The following is a 19486-nucleotide window of genomic DNA, read 5'->3' as shown; positions in this document are numbered from 1 at the left end:
TACTGGTTCCCGAGTGGGTGGGCTTGTGCACACTCTAGGCCCCTGTGGGTTTCTCCAACGACCTCTCCTGTGAGGCTGGGATTCTCTCCCGCTGCCGCCCCAACCCCCACGGGAGTTTTCAATCAGAGGTTTGAGGCTTTATTTCCCCGCGCTAGAGCCCTGGATTGCGCGGTCTGCTTTGCTCCCCGCCGTTTGTCCGGTTTATCTGTGCACGAATGTGGGGCAGCAGGGTCTGCTAGTGGTCGGACTGCCTGCCCCGTTCGTCCTACACTCCGCCAATCTCGGTCCCGCCACGGCCACGCGAGTCCTCTCCGCCCTGGTGCCTGTCTCCGCCCCTCCTACCAGTCTGGATGAATGTTTATTTTTTATTTCCTTGGTGTTGGACTTCCTTGCTGTTCAATTTTCTGTCAGTTCTGTTTTGTGGGAGGAGGCGCAGTGTGTCTACCTACGCCGCCATCTTGGTTCTCTGGTAGTTTTCTTTCATTATTTTTTCAAATAAGTTTTCAATTTCTTGCTCTTCCTCTTCTCCTTCTGGCACCCCTATGATTTGGATGTTGGCACATTTGAAATTGTCCCAGGGGCTCCTTAGACTGTCCTCATTTTTTTAAATTATTTTTTCTTCTTGTTCTGATTGTTTTTTTTTTAATTCGTTATGTTCCAAATCATTGATGTGATTCTCAGCTTCATCCCCTCCACTGTTGTTTCCCTGTACATTTTTCTTTATTTGAATTAGTGTATCCTTTGTTTCTGACTGGATCTCTTTTATGCTCTGGAGGTCCTTTCTAAGTTTCTTCAGTTCCTTATAATTGGTGTTTTGAACTCTGAATCTGATAGACTGCTTATTTCCCTTTTGTATAGTTCTTTTTCTGGAGTTTTGATCTGTTCTTTCATCTTGGCCATGTTTCTTTGTCTCCTCATTTTGGCAGTCTCTCTGTGTTTGTTTCTATGTATTCAGTGGAGCTGTTTCAACTCCCTGTCCTCGTAGCGTGGCCTATTGTAGTAGTTGTACTGTAGGGTCCAGTTGCACAGCCTCCCAGATCACCCAAGCTGTGTACTCGAGGTACCCCCTTCGTGTGGGCTGCATATACCCTCCTCTTGTAGTTGAGCCTTGACTACTGAAAGCAGGTCCATGGAAGGGTTTACCCAGGCCAATCAGCTTGAAGGACTGGCTCTGACCACTGACCACCAACCCCCACCCTCCATAGAGAATGAGCTGCCCAGAGGCAGGGTGGTGGTGCTCCAACATGGTCTGTAGCTGTCCACTGGGTGTGCAGGCTCTGGGGTTTCCCCAGGTGATGCAAGCCAAGGTCAGCTCCAACCTGTGTTTTGTCTGGGGCCACTCTGCATAAGCTATAAAGCAATCTGACGTGGATGCTACTTGTGCTGGGCTTGGAGATTTCCAGGCCAAGCAAAACTGTGAATCTAGTCTGGCTGCTGCTAGTACCAGGCCTGGAGCCACTTAGGTAGAGTAAGGGGGATGGGGGCTCACTGATGCCAGCTGTTTCTTGTTTGAAAGGATTTAAGAAGTTGTGAAGCAGGAGCCAAAACCAGTCATTCATATGGAAAAGTCAAGGTTAACAGCTGGGTGAGCCTGCAAGTTGGGTGGCTTGGAGTCTCAGGGGATCTTCAGGGCAGGACATACAGTGTTAGCCAGGTTGATGGAGTCTCAGATATGGCCCCCACCTGCCAGATCTATGGCTCTGTGTGGGGGAGGGCTTAGAAAAGGGACAAGGGACAATGACCTCTACTGGCCTTTCTTTCTGGGAGAAAGCTGCTCCCCCAGCTCCCACCTTGATGTCAGATACTTCAGTTCCTCCCTGTATGCCACTGGTGCCTTTAAAGCCTGCTACCTTGATGCTGGAGCTCAGAGGGAATAAGTCTCAGTAAGTTCATGTGTGGGTTCTTGAAGGGGAAATGCTTGGGACTCTAGAAGTTTCTTCCATCAGCTCAATCCCCAGTGTCCTTTGCAGCCAGAACTTATGGGGAATTACCTTCCTGGCACTGGAACCCTGGGCTGGGGGTCCTGGTGTGGGGCTGGGACTCCTCACTCCCTTGATATCCCTCCTGAGTTTTTATCCACCACACATGAGTGTGACACCCGTTCCGTGTTTCTGCCCTCCTACCAGTCTGGTTGGACGTGGTCTTTAATTCCGTAGTTGGCAGACTTCCATTCCACTCAATTTCTGACTGTTGAGTGATATTTTAGGTGTGATTTTGATGTGGTTGTAGAAGAAGGCAAGCTGTATTTACCTTTGCTGCCATTTATATGGGACGTCTAGTTTCGGTTTTCATTACTCCTGTGTTTTGTCTTTTGGTGTTTTTGGAAGTAGAGAACATTTTCTGCCATTCAGTGGAATTATTTTCAACTGTTTCTTCTCTCATCTAAGAGTTGCTTATTAACTTTTTTCCCTTTATTCCTTAGCCTAATTCCTACTAATAAGTCTTTTTAAATATTTTTAAGATATTCTTACTTTATATTTGGAATAATCTCTACTGTTTTTCCCTGTTTGTGCCATTGGTCCTGGAACACATCTTTGTTTAGCTAAATAGCTTTCTTCTTCCTATCTCATATTCTTAAAAAAGGATAGTCTTTTCCTTATAAAGACACCCAGGTTTGCCTCATTGCCTCTTCATTTCTTTCACTAGTTCCTGTTGCTTTTTCAATTTACTTAAATTTCCATTTCATCTCAACATTCTAAATTAGTTTATTGCTGTCCGTAGACTTGATGAACATGTCTTTTTAACTAATGAAGAAATAATACATTGCTTCACTAAAGAATGCAGCTTGCTCTTTAAGTCATAATTCTCAACCTAAGAGTGTCAAACCAAGGAATAGTTACCACAAAATTGTCTTTCAGATCAATCCAAGAATTTACGTAATAGTATGGCTTTCTTCATTCATTCATTCATTTATTTTAGCAGTGAAAAATTCCCTGTCAGTAATTTCATCAGACTGATCTCCAATTAGATATAAAAGATTTCTGCAAATATTGAAACCAAAAAAGAGAAAAAACATGGGAGCAGATGTGTGTGTGTGTGTGTTTTAAAGTCATTTTGTTAGTTCAAGAATGTGTCCTAGTTATTATAAAGTTATATTTAAATTGTTGGGTATAATTAGATGTTAAGACCTGAAAAACTGTTGTTATTCCAGCTTTTCTTGATTCTGTTCCCCTGCCAAGTCTGCAACATCTTTAACCCAATCAACTGGTACTTCTTTTTAAATTAACTTAACTATATTTTCTTTTTTTAAGGTAAGCTTTATACCAGTTTACCTAGCTCTTCTTCCTTTGTTCAATGAATTAAAAACATCTTGGACTCAAATACTAGTCTGGGAATAGAGCTATCTGTAATATTTAAACACCTTATTTCCTAAGTGAAATGAAGAAACCTTCATCACTCTTAACACATTAAATTTTATTCTCCAGAGAAGGGTGGGGGAATACTTTAGAAATTATACCAGAAAAAATCTATTATAAAATAAAATTTTATTCTTTCCTATACATTTACCAGTAAAGTTTTCTACCTTAGGATGCACAGGAAAGGCCTGTTGTGTAATAGGACTGTCTTTAGAGGCTACAATACCTTGTGTTCTATAGAATTAAAATAAAAATTTGGCCTTTGAACAAACATACAGAATTAATATGTTAGGCTAAATCACCATTTCTAGACTTAATTTTGAAGGAGAGTTGCATGGATTTTTTCTTTTATAATCCCAAAGTTGTCAAAAGTGCAGAGAGTATCTCTTCTCAAATAATTAGTTTTCTATTTCTCCACAGAATGATGACAGATGTAATACTGTATCAAGTTCACCTACAGCGGAAACAGGTAATGGACACAAAGGTGCAATTCACCACATCAAGATTATAATTCTTTACCAGGATTTTCCTGATAAAGTACTTCTTTTTTTTCAATTACAGTTTACATTCAGTATTATTTTGTATTAGTTTCAGGTATACTGCATAGTGGCTAGACAATCATGTATTTACAAAGTATTTCCCTCCCAATATTTCAAGTATCCACCTAGCTGACAAATTACCTATGAGAGACCTGTGGCTTCCTTTTTTGAGATGAGAAATCAGATGCAAAATTGGGAACTTTCTGCACATTTTCAACTTTTTAATTCAGCTGGTTGTTCAACTATTCAGCAGTTTGATATGAACAGATGAGCATGAGCAATAGCGGCGCTATAGGTTTGTTTGCAAGGGACCATATTCGGTGTAGTAACACTCATTCTGCCTTTCCGGATATACCAAAAATAACACGACAGTTAAACATACATACAAGCAGCCTTCCTACTGACAGGGTTACTTTCTGTACCAGATTTTGTATTGACAAAATTATCTTTCGTTGCCATGTTTGATTTTATTTTTTATTTTCCATTTATTGACCTTGGGTGAGTGACATGTGTCTGTTACATATTTAATGATTTTCTATTTCTTTTTATCTAATTTTCTTTCCTCACCAATTTAGTTCATCATTTCCCTGCATATTCTTTTCCTGCTGCTATGCAGAGAAACCAACCCCAGCGCCCGGAAAGCTTCCTTTTCCGATCAGCTGTCAGAGCGGAAACAAATAAAGGTGGGAGGATGTGACTCAAAGCAGGGGAGGGGAGGCTTTATACAATGACACTGTTACATGCTTTCATACTTCTACCCTGAGATGTCACCTTAGCAAAAGCTTTAAGCTCTGCATTTATCTGTAGTCTCGCTGACACTGAAGTAGGAGACGACTTTGAATTTGTTTTAATTAGAAAGTTTCTTTGTACCACCTAAAAGCAGGGTATAGTATTTGAACAAATAAAATAGTCTTTCAGGCCTTTAGGGAATGTTCCTCCTCTCTATAATGAGCTCTATTTCAGATTTTTCTGTTAACAAAAGCTGTTTTCTGTGTTCTTAAATAAATGAATCAGTAATTTTTTTACATCTACCTGGCCTCATTTTTTTTTTTACTTAATATGACAAATTTCTGTCCCATCCCCAAAGAAGTTGCCTGAAATTAAAAACATAGCTTTCAAGTCCAAAGCTACTTTTAATGTAACTGATAGATGCACTTGCAGTGAGATGTAAAAGTCAAACCAGAGACCTACTGCTGATAGAATTGTAAATTAGAATGGAAAACTCTTTACGTTACCTACTAATGTTGAACATTTGTATATGCTGTGACTAGCAATTTTGCTTTCTGAAATATGTACACATGTATACAAAAAGATATGTACAAAAATATTCACAGCAGCATTATTCATCATAGCCCCAAACTGAATGTCCATCAATAATAGAATGTGTAAAAAATTGTGGTATATTTGTGCATTGGGATACCATATGGAAATGAGCAAATTAATATACATAACATGGACACATCTTCATAATGTTGATTAAAAGCAGCAGACAAAAGCATGCATACATAAATATGGTTTCATTTATAAAAAGTTCAAAAATGGACAAAACTAACCTGGTATTAGAAGTCAGGAAGTACACAGAAGTAACCTTTATGTACTAATGGGTAGGGAGATTGAGAGGAGCTTCTAGTTGTTGGTAACATTGCATTTATTGACCTGCTTGTGTTCACTTTGCGAAGATAATTTATTGTGCTTCTCCCTTATGATTTGTGTGTAATTTTCTAAATGTGTGTTATTTTTCAATAAAAACATTATGAATGGACATAATCAAACAAAAGTGGTTGAGCCAAATGCGTAAAGGACATTTGTTGGGGTTTCTTTCCTAGCATTCTCACTTTGATTTTGTATGTTTGAAAATTAGCATAATTAAAACCTTTTTAAAAGCGTGAATCCTGAAGTAAGAAGTGCTGTATTGCAAGGAAAGCGTGATCGCGTGGACCAGAGTATCTTTCCGACACTGGCAAATCGCCTTTCTGTCTTACACGTTAATATTTTTTAGGTCATGCTTCACCCCTTCTGTCTTCTGCACCTCCTACTGATTCTACAGATCCCATAACCAGACAGAATTCAAGGCAGAGAGAAGAAGAACTAGAATCGATAGATCAACTACGAAAAGTGTGTATATTACCTTTAAATTAGCTTTTCATTGGTATTGCTATGGTCCATAATCCTGCAATCACTTGTTTACATGTCTTATAATTTCTAATAGAATTAAGAAGTGCCCATTGTGTGATGAATATAAAAGAAATATTGCTGTTAAGGAAATTTTTTTCAGCTCTTTACTAGGAAAATGAGGTGGGTTATTCTGTAAAGCTTAATCCTTGGTCCTACTCATTTAAAAAATATTTTGCCTCATGTATAGAATTCTTAGAAGAGTAATAGTAATTTATATGTATGTGCTCATACACATATTATACAACATATATAGTGTATTTTTTGATTTTGGAGTTGAAAGACAATCTAGTTTTTGTTCTTAACAGAAAATTTTAAACAAATTCTTCATTGTATTTTGCACCACTGTAACCTGATTGCCACACATGTGTAATTCTCCTTAACCTATTGACTCAGATAAAAGACTAAAATAGGGACTATCAGCTTGGTATTTGCATTTTATCTTGATTTCTAATATCAGCTTGGTATTTGCATTTTATCTTGATTTCTAATGTAATATATTCCATTGTAACTCCACTATGTCCTATATGTAAGCCTTTCTTAAGTTAATATATTACATGTTCTGTTCTTTTAGCATATTGAATACCGGTTGAAAGTGTCTCTGCCTTGTGATCTTGGAGCAGCTCTAACTGATGGTGTTGTTCTTTGCCATTTGGCCAATCACGTGCGGCCTCGATCTGTCCCAAGTATTCATGTTCCCTCACCAGCCGTAGTAAGTGTGTAACGTTAAGAAACAGTGGCTTATTAAGTATGATGGCAGGCATTGTGCAGAATGCTAGAGATACAGATATGAGTAGTGCAGTCCCTGCCTTCCCTTCATTTCTACTGGAGAAAAAAAGTCACATAAATAATGATAGCAGTGTGCTAAACGTTACAAGGGAGGTGTGTAAGAGGTGTGCTATAGGAATACAAGAAATGGACCACTTAATTCTGCCTGGAGAGTTCAGGAACGCCTTCCCAGAAGAGGTAAAATTATAGGAATTCTGACGTAGTATTCCCAAATTTGAAAGATAAGGAAAATCATGGCACATTCAAGGAATTTCGAAGTTGTTCAGAACAGATCATATACAATGTGTGGGTGCAGATGGCAGGAGATGTAGTTAGAGAGGTAAGCCAAAGGCCAACACCTACGGTATTTTTGTAAATAAGTTTTATTGGAACACAGTCCCACTTATTTGTTTATATATTATCTATGTTGCTTTCAGGCTCTTAGCAGAATGGAGTAGTTGCAACAGAGCATATGGCCCCCCAAGACTAAAATACTTATTATCTGATAGTTTAAGAGGAAATGTGCTGCCCGGGCCGGATGGCTCAGTTGGCTGGAATGTCACCCGAATACGCCAGGGTGGCAGGTTCGCTCTCCGGCCAGGGCGCGTGTAAGAAGCAACCAGTGAATGCATGAATGGGTAGAACAACAAATCAATGTTTCTATCTCTCTCTCTCTCTCTCTCTCCCCCTCCTCTTTTTTCCCTTTCTCTCTCTCTACAATCAATTTTGAAAAAATAGAAAAAGAATGAGTTTGCCAACTGTGTGATCTAGAACATTGAATTTATAAAGCAATTGGCAAGAATATTTTAAAGTTAGCAAAATTTTTAAAACTTTGCTAGTAACACATTTTTCTTCCTTTGCAGCCTAAATTAACAATGGCAAAATGCAGGCGAAATGTGGAGAATTTCCTAGAAGCTTGCAGAAAAATTGGTGTACCTCAGGTAATAAATTTAGCATTTTTTATATTGCCTAAATAGAGTTGGGTGTTATTTTCCTAAAATATTCCAGAAATGCAACATGATTTTGTGTTCTAGAATCAATCAATATACTTTTGAGCAGTTTTCATAATTATTTGCAAGGACCAAGCAAAGAAACCATACACATATAAATTTAAATATATTGTAATAACTCATTCTAAGTAATCAAATTAGGTATTCTGATATTTTCCTAAACATCCCCACTTACCGTTTGACTTATAATATTATACATCTTTATATATAGTAGAGTTTATGCTTCACAATAAGTGCATCTCTGATCGAGAATGCTTCAGTTGGTTTCAGGGTTTTCAACACTTGCTTTAATACTTTTTTTACATGTTTACTTTGATATAATTTTAGACTTAGAGAAATGTTGCAAAAATATCACAGAGGCCCTGACTGGTGTGGTTTAGGGGGTTGGGCATCGTCCGGCAAACCAAAGGGTCACCAGTTCTATCCTGGGTCAGGTCACATGCCTGGGTTGTGGGCATGTGAGAGGCAACTGATCAATGTTTCTCTCCCCCCCTTTCTCCTATCTCTAAAAATAAATAAATACAATCTTTTAAAAATACATATCACAGAGAATTATTGTCTACACTTCACCCAATTTCCTCTACTGTTCACCTACATAAAGATAGTATGTTGTCCAAACTCACAAACACTGGGATGATACTGTTAACTAAACAACTGACTGTGTTCAGATATCCGGTATTTCCTCCAAGCTCGAATACTTTGGAATTTACCACCCAAGAGGCCATTTCTAGGTACCTGTCCTGCTGTTGCGATTTACTTCCTCCGGCTCCTTCAGTTACAGCTTTATTGCCCTTTAGGAGTACAAAAAATTAAACTTTATAGATTTGAATAAGGGACATGAACTTGATACACTTTTTATTCATTTAGCCTTTTAAAAAAACAATTATGTTAAACCAACCAAGTATGGTACTTTTGGTACTCTTAAGAAATATTATGTTTAATGAAATCAAATTTAAAGAGAAACAATTTGGTGACATTTGATGCTTTTTTCATTAATCACAACCATTACAGTTCCTGTCATCGTATTTTGTCCAACCTTCAAGAAGAAAAACATGATTCTTCTACCTTCTTCTTAACTAGCTGTCAGAAACCTAGTACTGGCCTGGACCCAACAACTGCAGTGTGGCTCCGGAAGTGAAGCCCTGTCCTAATAGCTGTCGTGGCAGTGTCGCCGCTCTCTTTATCCCGTTCACCACTGCTGTCTCTTAACTAACCATGATTGAGGAGGTCGGAGCATCACAAGTCCAATGAGTAGTTTTCTCCTTCACATGTTGCAGAATGGAAGAGAAAGAGCCAAGTCCACAGAGCATCTTCATTAGTGTGAATTCCCAAGGTTTTTTTCTCCTTTTATTAAATAGATCATGATTCTACTACTTATTTTTCACTCTTAGGTTTTTTAACTGAATTATAGGAGAATTGAAATTTACATTTAGTAGTAGTTAACAAGGACCTTTATTGTTCCTATGAACAAATTCAAAAAATTTTTGTCATTTTTATATCATATAGTTTTCTAAAGGCTCATCATCTCTTTTAGAACCATTTTAAAACATATAGCCAGTGAAAGAGCATTCATAAATTGTCTAAACAAATAGCATGCATTTTTTCCATATTAAGAAGCAAGTTCTAATATTCGTATGTACATATTAACATTCAGTGTTCCCCTTCTATCCAATGAAGATGCTCCTACCTGGTCAGCACATTACACTGGGAATGGCAACTAGAAAAAAGATAGGAGTGAATGAAAAGAGTCCCCGTGTACGTAGAGAGGAGTGCTGCAAATAGCCCCAAACAGCAAGGCATGTTAGCAGAATTAGCCTGTGTCGAACTGGTTAAAAGTGCTGTTCACCGGTGTTTTTCGTCATGGCGCTTGTGCTCTAGGCTTTACAGAACCACCTTCTGTCCCGGACTTAAAGTCCATACACTGAAACTCTTTCAGAATGTACCTGCCATCGGTCAGCAAAATACAAAAATAGAGTTCCTTAAAGCATGCGTTGACTTCAGCATTTGCCACGCAATGGTTAACAGTATGTATTATGGGCTAAGCTTGCCCCTATTCCTATCAGAGCTGTGCTATTTGAAGTCAGGAGAAAAAAAAAATTTTTTTTTAAAGACTGGGTGGGTAGATGGGGGTTCTTGACACATCCTTCCTCCTCCCTCCTCCCCACCAGAATGGGGAAGTGGACATTCCACACAGGCTGCCTCTTCCTCTCCTGCCTTCCACCCTTGTCTCTCCCAACACCACCACGGCCGCCTCTTGTGGAGGAGTTCCTGTTATGCTGCTACTTCTGCTACAAAAATTTGTCACTTGTTTTGAACAGAGTGAAGGAAAATGAACAAATACACAAACTCATAGGTTCAAACTGGCATTCTCAGGTCCCTCTGCTACAGGAGGAAAGGGAAAAATCTCCGCCTCTTCTTCTCGCTTTGTTCTCCCCTGCTTCCGAGTATTCTAAAATACCTAAATATCGCCAACCACTCTTTCTGTCTGACTTGTAAAGAAAATCAGGGATGTAAAAATGATCACTTTTGAAATGATAGAATGTAAAATTTAATATTGTAAATATCAGATTCTATGTATAAAGGCAAACAATTTCCTCTCTCAATATAACTTCTAGAATGTTTACAAGGTAAACTGTGAATGAAATATTTAAAAAGTTGATTAAATACCTTTGATGAGGTTGGACATATGGCTGTTCTCTTTATCATCATGCTTTTATTAAATATGTTACAATAAAAAAAACTATAGTGGGTGATAAAAATTTCTAGGTGAGATCAGTATCTTATGTCCTAAAATTATGATGTTATGTGATGAATATTTTCCTGTTATCAAGTCCAATAACATATTTGTGTATTTATTTAATTCCTTAATCTGTGAACTGGAGGGTTCGGATGTTCTATAGAGTCCCTTTTGGCCGTAGATTCATTTTGTGCATAGTAATGAACTAGACGTGGTTCAGGTGGGTTTGCCTTGATTCCTAGAGGAACACCAAATCACCCAGCACACCTTACTTCCAGCTAGTAAATTTCTCTGATGATTAGGCTTTCCTCCTTTTTGAGCCTTTATGATTTATCTGGCTTTGAAAACCTCCCTCTCAGCCTGCACCCAGGTTTTGTCCTTGCTTTCTGAAAAAAAGAAAGAAAGAGAGTCAAGAAAGAGGTTCCCTCCTGCAGACCTCACTGTTCTTGGGCTTCACACAACCCTCAGCTGGCGCCCAGTGCTGGTCATTGTATCCTGAATGTTCACACTAGTCACCAACCAGCTGGTTTTATTCAACTATTTTGTACACAGAGAATTCTTTGTAATTTTGTTTTTCAGCATTTTAATTCATCGTAGTAAAAAATGTTACATGTTTCTTTGAATATGATTGAGATGATCATACTGAATTCTATACTCAAACCTGTATTTCTGATCCACTGACTTTGTTTTTCTGTTTTCCTTTCCTGCTCACACTTTGGACAGGACAATCTTTGTTCCCCTTCTGACATCCTTCAGCTAAACCTCAGCGTTAAGAGAACTGTTGAAACACTACTTTCTCTTGGGGCACATTCAGAAGAATCCAGTTTTGTCTGTCTATCCAACTTTTGGGTTTTGTGGCATTTTATTGTACTTTAATGTTGACTCTCTGTATGCTTTGTTACTGGATCTTCCCGCTCTAGTAGAAAGATTGCATTCCCATGGTTTTCCACCTCATTCCTGTGCTTGGTAAAGGAGGCTTGTTTCTTTGTTCAGAAATATTTACATAGGTGCCTTTTTCCTGGACATCAGAGAGCGAACCGATAAAGTAGATTAATCCTTTCCTCCCATGTCCAGATGCGCAGCCCATCACTTCAGTTAGTGAGCATTCCTGAGGGTTAAAAAAGAGTAAGAGACCAGCATTTTTTCTCCTGGTAATTTCATCTATTCTCCCGGCCTGTGGTGTCATTTTCATTAAATGCTGAAGCGTTTCTATTAATCCTGAGCCTGGTCTTATATATGGCTAAGAACTTTATTTTCAAATTACATAATAAAATTCCCATCTGGCCATTTTTCCATACCTGAACACACCTTAAGTGTTGAAATTGTAAGTTGCTGAACATTTTCAACAGCAGCTCATAAGGAAAAGAACTGTACCCTTTCTGGTTTGGGGGGCACGTGGTCACTTAAATCCCTGCATTGAACTGTGCCCTGAAATCCCCCTTTTGGCTTTCTGGGCATCTGGAAGGCACTAGTCATTTAATTTTTAAAATTTTAATTTGATCAGAATTTTCAGTCCAAAGGTCACACAGGTTCTCTAGATTGCTGCCCCGAGCCTAATGTGTACATTTCAGTACACAGCAAGCAAATGAGCTGGAGCCGACTGTGCAGGGGTAGGTAGGCACCTGTCCAGATTTACTATGTCCAGATAAACATCTTTAACTAAACTTCACTTATAGAAATCTATTGAGAATTTAAAATTGTCATGTATGTAATTACCAATATATTTGAACCATCTTAATAGGTGAACTTGTATTTTATAAGCTGTTGAGGAGATTATATCAACAGTAGGAGGTAAAGTATTAGGCAGCAGTCTGTGTTCTGTATCCAAGGCAGTGAAGGTTGTCGCTTTCAGATTACTTAATAATATGTTAGCTCTTAGCCTTAATGCTTGAAACTACTTGATAATTGCACACTCTAGCTCTCATAAATAGTGTTTCTGAACATTCAGGAACCTGAACTCTGTTAACAAAATTGGACAGCTGAACACAAGTACGAAGGAGTATGTAACATGCTGTTGTAGAAGTTAGCCTGAAGGTCTGATTGCTTCCATTTTCTTCCATATTAAATGAGACAGTTTCTTACCACATTAAAAAACTGTTTACTGTTAATGCTGAAACATTGAACACTGTTGAAAACTTTAAACAGTAGTAATGCCTTTCAGGGTTGGGGAGGGGGCTGTTTTTAACATGTTTCTGAGTCAGGGATCATTCAGTTTTGTAGACTTTTGTCCCTTTAAAAAAACACCTGATAAAAAAATACATTGTCTTGTATGTGGTTTTGCAGGAGTAATTGTGCGTTCTTTTCAAAACACACAGGTTCCCTCTAAGCAGCCGAAGGCAACCATACGTCTGGAAAACACGGCCTCTGAGGACGTGTCTTGTCACCGGCCACACAGGCCGCAGGGGCACTGCCGAGAAATAGGTCTCTTCCAAGAGCAAAGCACAATGAAAGTTCATTTTAAGTGTAGTTAACCCTTACTTGCAGTTACACTCAAAGTATTTATACAAAGTTGATAGTTTTATATGAGCAAAAGATAACGGTTACCTTGTTTTATCAGATAAGTATTTTTTAAAAAGAAACAAGCATAAGGACCAATAACTGCTCAAAATAAATACTTGGTATATTTTTTTATTGCAACTTATTTTGTAAGTCTTCCTAATAATATAGTAAGTGCCAATGAAAAGCTGAGAAAAATCCAGTTATCTTATTTAATATGTATAGTTTTTTTTAAATGAAACCAGAATTCCCCTTTGTCCTTTGTGAGAGCAGTATTATTTCTGAATATTTAGTCTTAATAGAAAAACCAGTGATTGGTGTTACTCTTAACATATGCCTTTTTCTCTTACAAGAAAGGATTGACCAAACAAATTAATGAGATAAACAAATAGAAGTATTTAACTTCCTTAAGCAAACATGTAAACGGTTTTTAAATACATGGTAATTAAGTTATTCCTGACTAAGCTCACATCGTAATTCTCCAGTATAATTTATTCATTAAATACCAGCAGGATATGAAATACTTTACTTTTTCAAATACAGTTTTTGTGTTTTTTTAAATTTTATAATTCAGATTTTTAACTAATTCAAACTGGTCCTTCCATGAATTACCCAGAGTAGGGGAAAGTTTCTCAAATACATCTAAATCTTAAGGATACACTTCAGTTCCCTCCCCTGATCCCCACCCAGTATGGGGGCTCTGAGTGGGAGAGCCCTGCTTTTCAGTCAAGAGTTTAATGCACAGAGCAGGCCCCCCTGTCTGGTGCAGTGCCGGGATGGCATGAAACAATCTTGCATCCCTAGGGTATGCAATTTCCAAAGCGCTTTCTCCTACCATGTTACATCTTTGCAGGCTTAAGCCATCTATGTGGAATAATGTGTAACTTTTTCTATTTTCACCGTACTGATCTGCGTTGCTTTTATTTATCAGGAATGAAGAATATTGCTTTCACTCCATAGTATTCTGTTTATCCTCCGTTGTATGTATAAGTGTATCTAACCTGTCCATTTTCCACTTTTCAAAATGGTCTGTATGTATTTTCGGTTATGTTAATAAAGTGATACTGTCAGATACCATCTCTGTGTAATTCATATTAACAGAGGTCAGTTTCCCAGGTACTGACTTTTCATATCTCAGTTGATTATTATAAGGGGAGAAGAGATGCTTATTTTTTCTTTTCAGTTCTGTGATGTTCATCCTATTTTCTCTTGTGTTTGTTTTTATGTCACATTATCCCATTTCAGGAGCAATTATGTTTGCCTCTCCACATTTTAGAAGAGAAAGGTTTGAGCCAGGTTGCAGTGACGGTCCAGGCTCTCCTGGAACTTGCCCCACCCAAGCAGCAGCAGCAGCAGCAGCAGTCTGCTGTGTAAGGACTTCCAGCACGTTGGGGACCGGCCTGGCCAAAACGGAACAGGACAAAGTGATTGCTGCTGCCCACCATCTGGGTAAAGGGACTGTTTCCATGATTCCTAACAGGAATATTGTGCTTCATTTCTCCATTTTAGGGGAGGTTATATCCATTTCCATTGAATTGTTCTGAAGACACGGTTTTCACAAATAAAACTTAGTCCTGTCATTCCTGGAACCTGACACTGAAGCCCACAGGGGCAGTGCTTCCCTGGAGAGTAGGCTTTTTTCTCAGAAGGATATTTAGCTCTCGAAGGCACAGACATGCTATTCTCTTCACCTGTTTCCAAGACCTGTAGAGTCAACTGGTGTCTAAACTTGATTGTTCAATAGACTGTCCTGTAGCATGTGTTAAAATACAGGTTCTCATTCAGTAGGGTCCAGAGTGAGGCCTGGTTGTCTGCATTTTCCACAGACATGCCAGGTATTTCACATAATGGAGACCACTGTTCCAAACCAGATATTTGTATGATTTGGGGGAGTAACGACTCCACTGTTTTTCAGACACATTTAAAATCAAAAACTGTATTGACTACTTGGACAATTCTGTCCAAGGCAAAATAATAACATAGAACTGGGGGTTTTTGAACAAAAAATCTGTCATCGAGGGTAAAACAAAAACAATGTAGAAGGCCTATATTTTGCGTAATAAAACAGTGAAACAAATACAGTTGTATTTAAGGCCAGTGTCCTAACCTCCCCACCCCCAACTCCAGCCTGCCAGGCTTAGAAGACGACTCCTAACCCTCAGGCTAGTGAAAGGCACTGCTCGCATCTCTAGTGGGCTTCATTGCCCCCTCCCCCCACCCCACTCCCAGGATACCTGGACCTGTCGCCACCTTCCAGTCACAGCCGTGCACTTCCAGCTCCCTAACTGATGGAAGAGTATAAAAACAAAGCAAAAGTAATAAAGGAAAAGCCGAGAGCGTTATATTTCTTTCAGGTAACTGCCAGTTCCCGTGGCTGATTAAAGCACTTGTGGCATCTGAAAAACTGGCTTGCTGTCTTCTCATCTAGCTCCACCTCTAGCGCGTTTACTCAGTCGTGGGTGGAATAAAAGGGCCCAAGGTCTCCCGCAACACAAAACACAAGGCCAGGAGCCTTTATCCAAGCCACCTGGGGAGACAAACAGTTCAAGCCACTGGGATCTTTCTTCTCTTGTATTTTGATCCCTTTTTGGTACTCACTGCCTTTATAAACCAAGTAAGTAGAGTTAGTGAAGATACTAGTTATCCAGGTTTTTTTCTGTTAACTGTTCTGGGTTTCCTTTACCAACGCGTGCATTTGAGCATAATGTTCTCTTTTTATCATGTAAATGCAGCATCTAAAAGTAACTTTGGATAAAAGTTGAGTATCTGGTTAAAATAATTTTCTCTCCTTGTTCTCACAGGAAACAAGTTCATCACAACATTACCACTTGTCCAAATTTAAAATTATATAACACAAAGCAACTGCACTCAAAGCCCAGTGCTTCAGGGTCCTCACAGAACAGAAGTAAAATGTCTTTTAAGGGCTTAGAGTCAGACCCATTGTATTTACAGTTCCAAACACACCCACCAATCATAGACTTTACAATTTACTGTGTGTACTTTTAAACTATAGGTATTTTTCCTTCTAGTCAACATTAAACTTTAATACAGTCTCCAAATTATAGGGAGCTATTTGAATGAAACCGAGCAGAGGACAGGACTCTGTCGCGTAGTATGCAGGAAATAGTCCCAGAAGACACACATAATGCCACATTCAGAACATTTGCAACTAATTTTCCTAGAGGGGTAAATGGAAATTTCAACTTATTTCACATTTTACATATAGCATGAAACTTTATTAGTGAATTTTTATCAGAATAATTCATATTTACATTTGAATTACTAGAAAAATTGTGTGCAGTTTTGGTTGATAATGAAAGGAAAATGTCAAATATATTGAGTTTGTCAAGATGCAAAAACAAGTCATGATGGTTTTGTTGGAAATTTTTTTGTATTCCATGTTTGTACCTTTGTTTTTCGTTTGTTTTGGGGAGTTTTTTCACTTTTTTTTTAACTTTATTGAGGTATAATTTACATGTCACAAAAGTCAGTTGCCTTTAGTAATGTGCAATTTTTTAAGTTGTACGTTTGTTTTGTTAACTGAAAAGAAGGTTTAACATTTAGCCTTGCTAGACTCCAATGTCAGATGAAGATGACTTTGTAACAGTTTCCCCTAACATTTATTGAAGAGCTTTCTCCTGAAGCAGCAACCCTCCCAGTGCTGAAGTGTAAAAGGAGAAAGGGCTGCGTGCTCACCCACCAGGGCCTCTGCCAGCTACAGAGATTATAAGTCAGCAGGTTTCTGGGCTTTCAAACTCATTACACTCCACACCATTTTTCTCTGGAAACAACTCATGGGAGGAGGAGCCTTTGTGTTTGGCTAGAACAAAAATAGGAGGTCACTTTCTTTAATAGCTTTTTGAAATACAGCCTTAGGCCTAATCAAGCAATCTGATTTCTCTTACTTGCTCAGCAGTGACTAATGATGTGTGAGTATGCTGATGAGTGTGATGAATTTTTAAAAACCTAAGTACTTAAATGGTTATAGAAATGAAGGAAAACATGGGTATTTACAGGCCTTGTTATATACACATTGCAGTGAAATGGTTTACAGCAGATTTCATTTTATTTCTGAAAATGTTGTAAACATGTAATTAGTAAGTGATTTGTGAAACGTCCTATATTTGTATGTCTGTAAATATGATACATAAGTTGTAAGTATAAATATGTCAGTATCATGTATGTTACTTTAAGTTGCCTTTTTGCCACCTTACACTTGACATTAAAATAAAAGCCAACACTTCAATAGCATGAAATAAAGCCTGGTTTGAAAATGTTCGTATTTAAAGCATGGTTTTCTTGGCAAAAATGAAAGAGTATAAATTCCCCAAAGGACCATCAGATCAGTAGAAACTAAGTAATTGATCAAAATGTACTTTTTAAAAGAAGTACAGATACCCGTAGTGCCCTGTATTTGGAGTTAGATATAAGGCTTATTAGTACCTGAAGTATATGTGACACTTTTGGACAGTTTTTCTCTCAGAAACTACCAGTTGTGCTATTGGAAAAGCTTTAGCATCCCAAGATACTCTGTTCTGATTAAGTAAAGCAAGAAAGACCCAACAGGCACGTTCTTTTACAGGGGAATAGGGAGAATAACCGACCATCAGGCACAGGCTGGTATTTTCACACGCTTTCTCTCTCTTACTCTTAATATCCCATAAGGTGAGAACTGTTGAGTAAGCAAAGTAGGTATGGACCCTAGTGCCTCATTTTCAGAAATAGTTCCAACTCTTGACGTGTGGTTCTGTGGGTTGGGTGTTGTCCTGCAAACCAAAGGGTCCCCAGGTGGGGACAGTGAAAGGCAGCTGATCGATGTTTCCCTCCCTCTCTTTCTCCCTCCCTTCCCCTCTCTCTAAAAATAAATAACATCTTTAAAAAAAAAAAATCTCCAAACTAGTCTTCCAGTGGACCAGTGTCCCCCATGTTTACCATGTGTGGATGATCCTATAATCTCATTTCTATCTTATATTTATAATTTATATTCCTACCTATTTCCCAGAAAAGGAGCTGATGCAGCTTTTAAGGTACACATTCTATGCCACCAGCAATCCCCAGTGAAACACTAAAATGATAACCTAAGACAGGAAAGAACCAGCCTTTAATAAAACTTCACTATATATGTATATTACACTGGACACTTTATAAATGTCATCTTGTACCTCCTACTGGACACTTCACTTTTGTTTATAAGAGTTTTTTCACTATCGACCAAATAATATCAGAATCAGAGACGTATTACAGGAATTACTGACATTTTAATGTGTTGCTGTTACGAACTTTTTTTTTTTTTTGTAAAAGAACAGGAGGAATCTTCACAAGGCTCCTAGAAATACTTCTTCCCCAGCAAAACTTTTTCAAAATATGAAAAGCCCTTAGTCAATCATGTAATCCTAATTTGGGGTCTGAAAATTAATATAACGGGCAAAGTGAAATAACAAGGCCGCACGGGGGAAAGCCCAGATAAGACACAACCTTATAGATAAGTTATCTGATGGTAAAAGATGTTTCTTACTCCATTCAAATCCTTCCCATCTCCAGAATGCCAGAGGAAAAGTCAGAAGATACTTGGTCACTATTTCTTGCCTCTCCGCTTGTCCTTGTCTTTACCTTTTGAATCCTTGCCATCATCTTTGTCCTTCTTAGGCATATTGAAACCACCGATTTCATTCCGTACCACAGTGCCTCGCCACCAGGCCTGGAGCTGGACGAGAAGGGGGGAGTGAGTACAATTTATAGTGTGCCTGACAAGCTGCATTCTTTGTATGTAAGGGAACTGGTTTCTGATAAAGTAACTTCTTTCCAAAGAACGGACTGAGACGTGGCAGTGACATGCTCTCCCTGTAGCAACCTCCGCAGCTGTGCAGGGCTTAAGCTGCAGACTCTGAAGTTTTCAGGAAATACAAAAAAAGGAATCTTTCTTTTACACTTGGAAGCCTGACTCCCTTGTACTACTGCTCTTTATGAACATCCTTTCCCATATCTAACAACCATTGGATCCAAACGAGGTGTGAGTTGCCTGGGCCACCGGCAAAAGCAAGCATTCAGTCAAAAATGTGCAGATAGATTACTTCACCGGACTTCCTGGTGCACTTCATATTTTTAATGATTGATTAAAGGCTCAAAACTCCTATTTTCAAAAAGCAAGCTTTAGATAGCGACCTTGAATATCTTAGTCATTAGACACACTGTTCTGAATACAGTCCAGACTACTTTAAAATCACACTAAAGACTGGAAGCAAACCCACTAGTGAAAAAAGAAAGGTGGTCTTAAGTTAGTCCTTAGATTTTTGCCCTCAGTCAAGGAATCCTGGCAAATAGAAAACACCAGAGGAGTTCAATAAATACTTGCTAACTATATCTCGCTCTCCTAATGGAAAGCTCAAGTTTGGATCTGGGTATCTGGTC

At 38.5% G+C, this 19486-nt stretch overlaps 2 protein-coding genes across 21 annotated transcripts in view; one reads left to right on the top strand and one right to left on the bottom strand.

Moving 5' to 3' along the window:
- The window catches only part of LRCH3 (leucine rich repeats and calponin homology domain containing 3), a 144221-nt gene extending 129327 nt beyond the window's left edge, over positions 1 to 14894 (top strand). For 9 of the 14 annotated variants that reach the window (XM_045185979.3, XM_045185976.3, XM_045185974.3 and 6 more), the window contains 6 exons: positions 3777 to 3825; positions 4471 to 4578; positions 5895 to 6010; positions 6642 to 6779; positions 7699 to 7776; positions 11306 to 11458. In XM_045185979.3, the coding sequence (XP_045041914.2) occupies positions 3777 to 3825; positions 4471 to 4578; positions 5895 to 6010; positions 6642 to 6779; positions 7699 to 7776; positions 11306 to 11458 (642 nt within the window). Of the gene's footprint in view, positions 1 to 3776; positions 3826 to 4470; positions 4579 to 5894; positions 6011 to 6641; positions 6780 to 7698; positions 7777 to 11305; positions 11459 to 14323 lie in introns of those variants that run through there. The other 5 variants (XM_045185982.3, XM_045185986.3, XM_045185975.3 and 2 more) reach the window with 2 other exon arrangements.
- Positions 1 to 19486, bottom strand: part of IQCG (IQ motif containing G) — a 120331-nt gene that overhangs the window by 30492 nt on the left and 70353 nt on the right. For all 7 annotated transcript variants that reach the window (XM_045185993.2, XM_045185987.3, XM_045185988.3 and 4 more), the window contains one exon: positions 18689 to 18782. In XM_045185993.2, coding sequence (XP_045041928.2) covers positions 18689 to 18782 — 94 coding nt within the window. The remainder of the gene's footprint in view (positions 1 to 18688; positions 18783 to 19486) is intronic.

Source organism: Desmodus rotundus, chromosome 2 (genome assembly GCF_022682495.2).
Source record: "Desmodus rotundus isolate HL8 chromosome 2, HLdesRot8A.1, whole genome shotgun sequence".
In the NCBI taxonomy this organism is placed as follows: Eukaryota; Metazoa; Chordata; class Mammalia; order Chiroptera; family Phyllostomidae; genus Desmodus; species Desmodus rotundus.
Note: the sequence above shows the minus strand (reverse complement) of the source record. Positions and strands in the feature narration are given on the sequence as shown.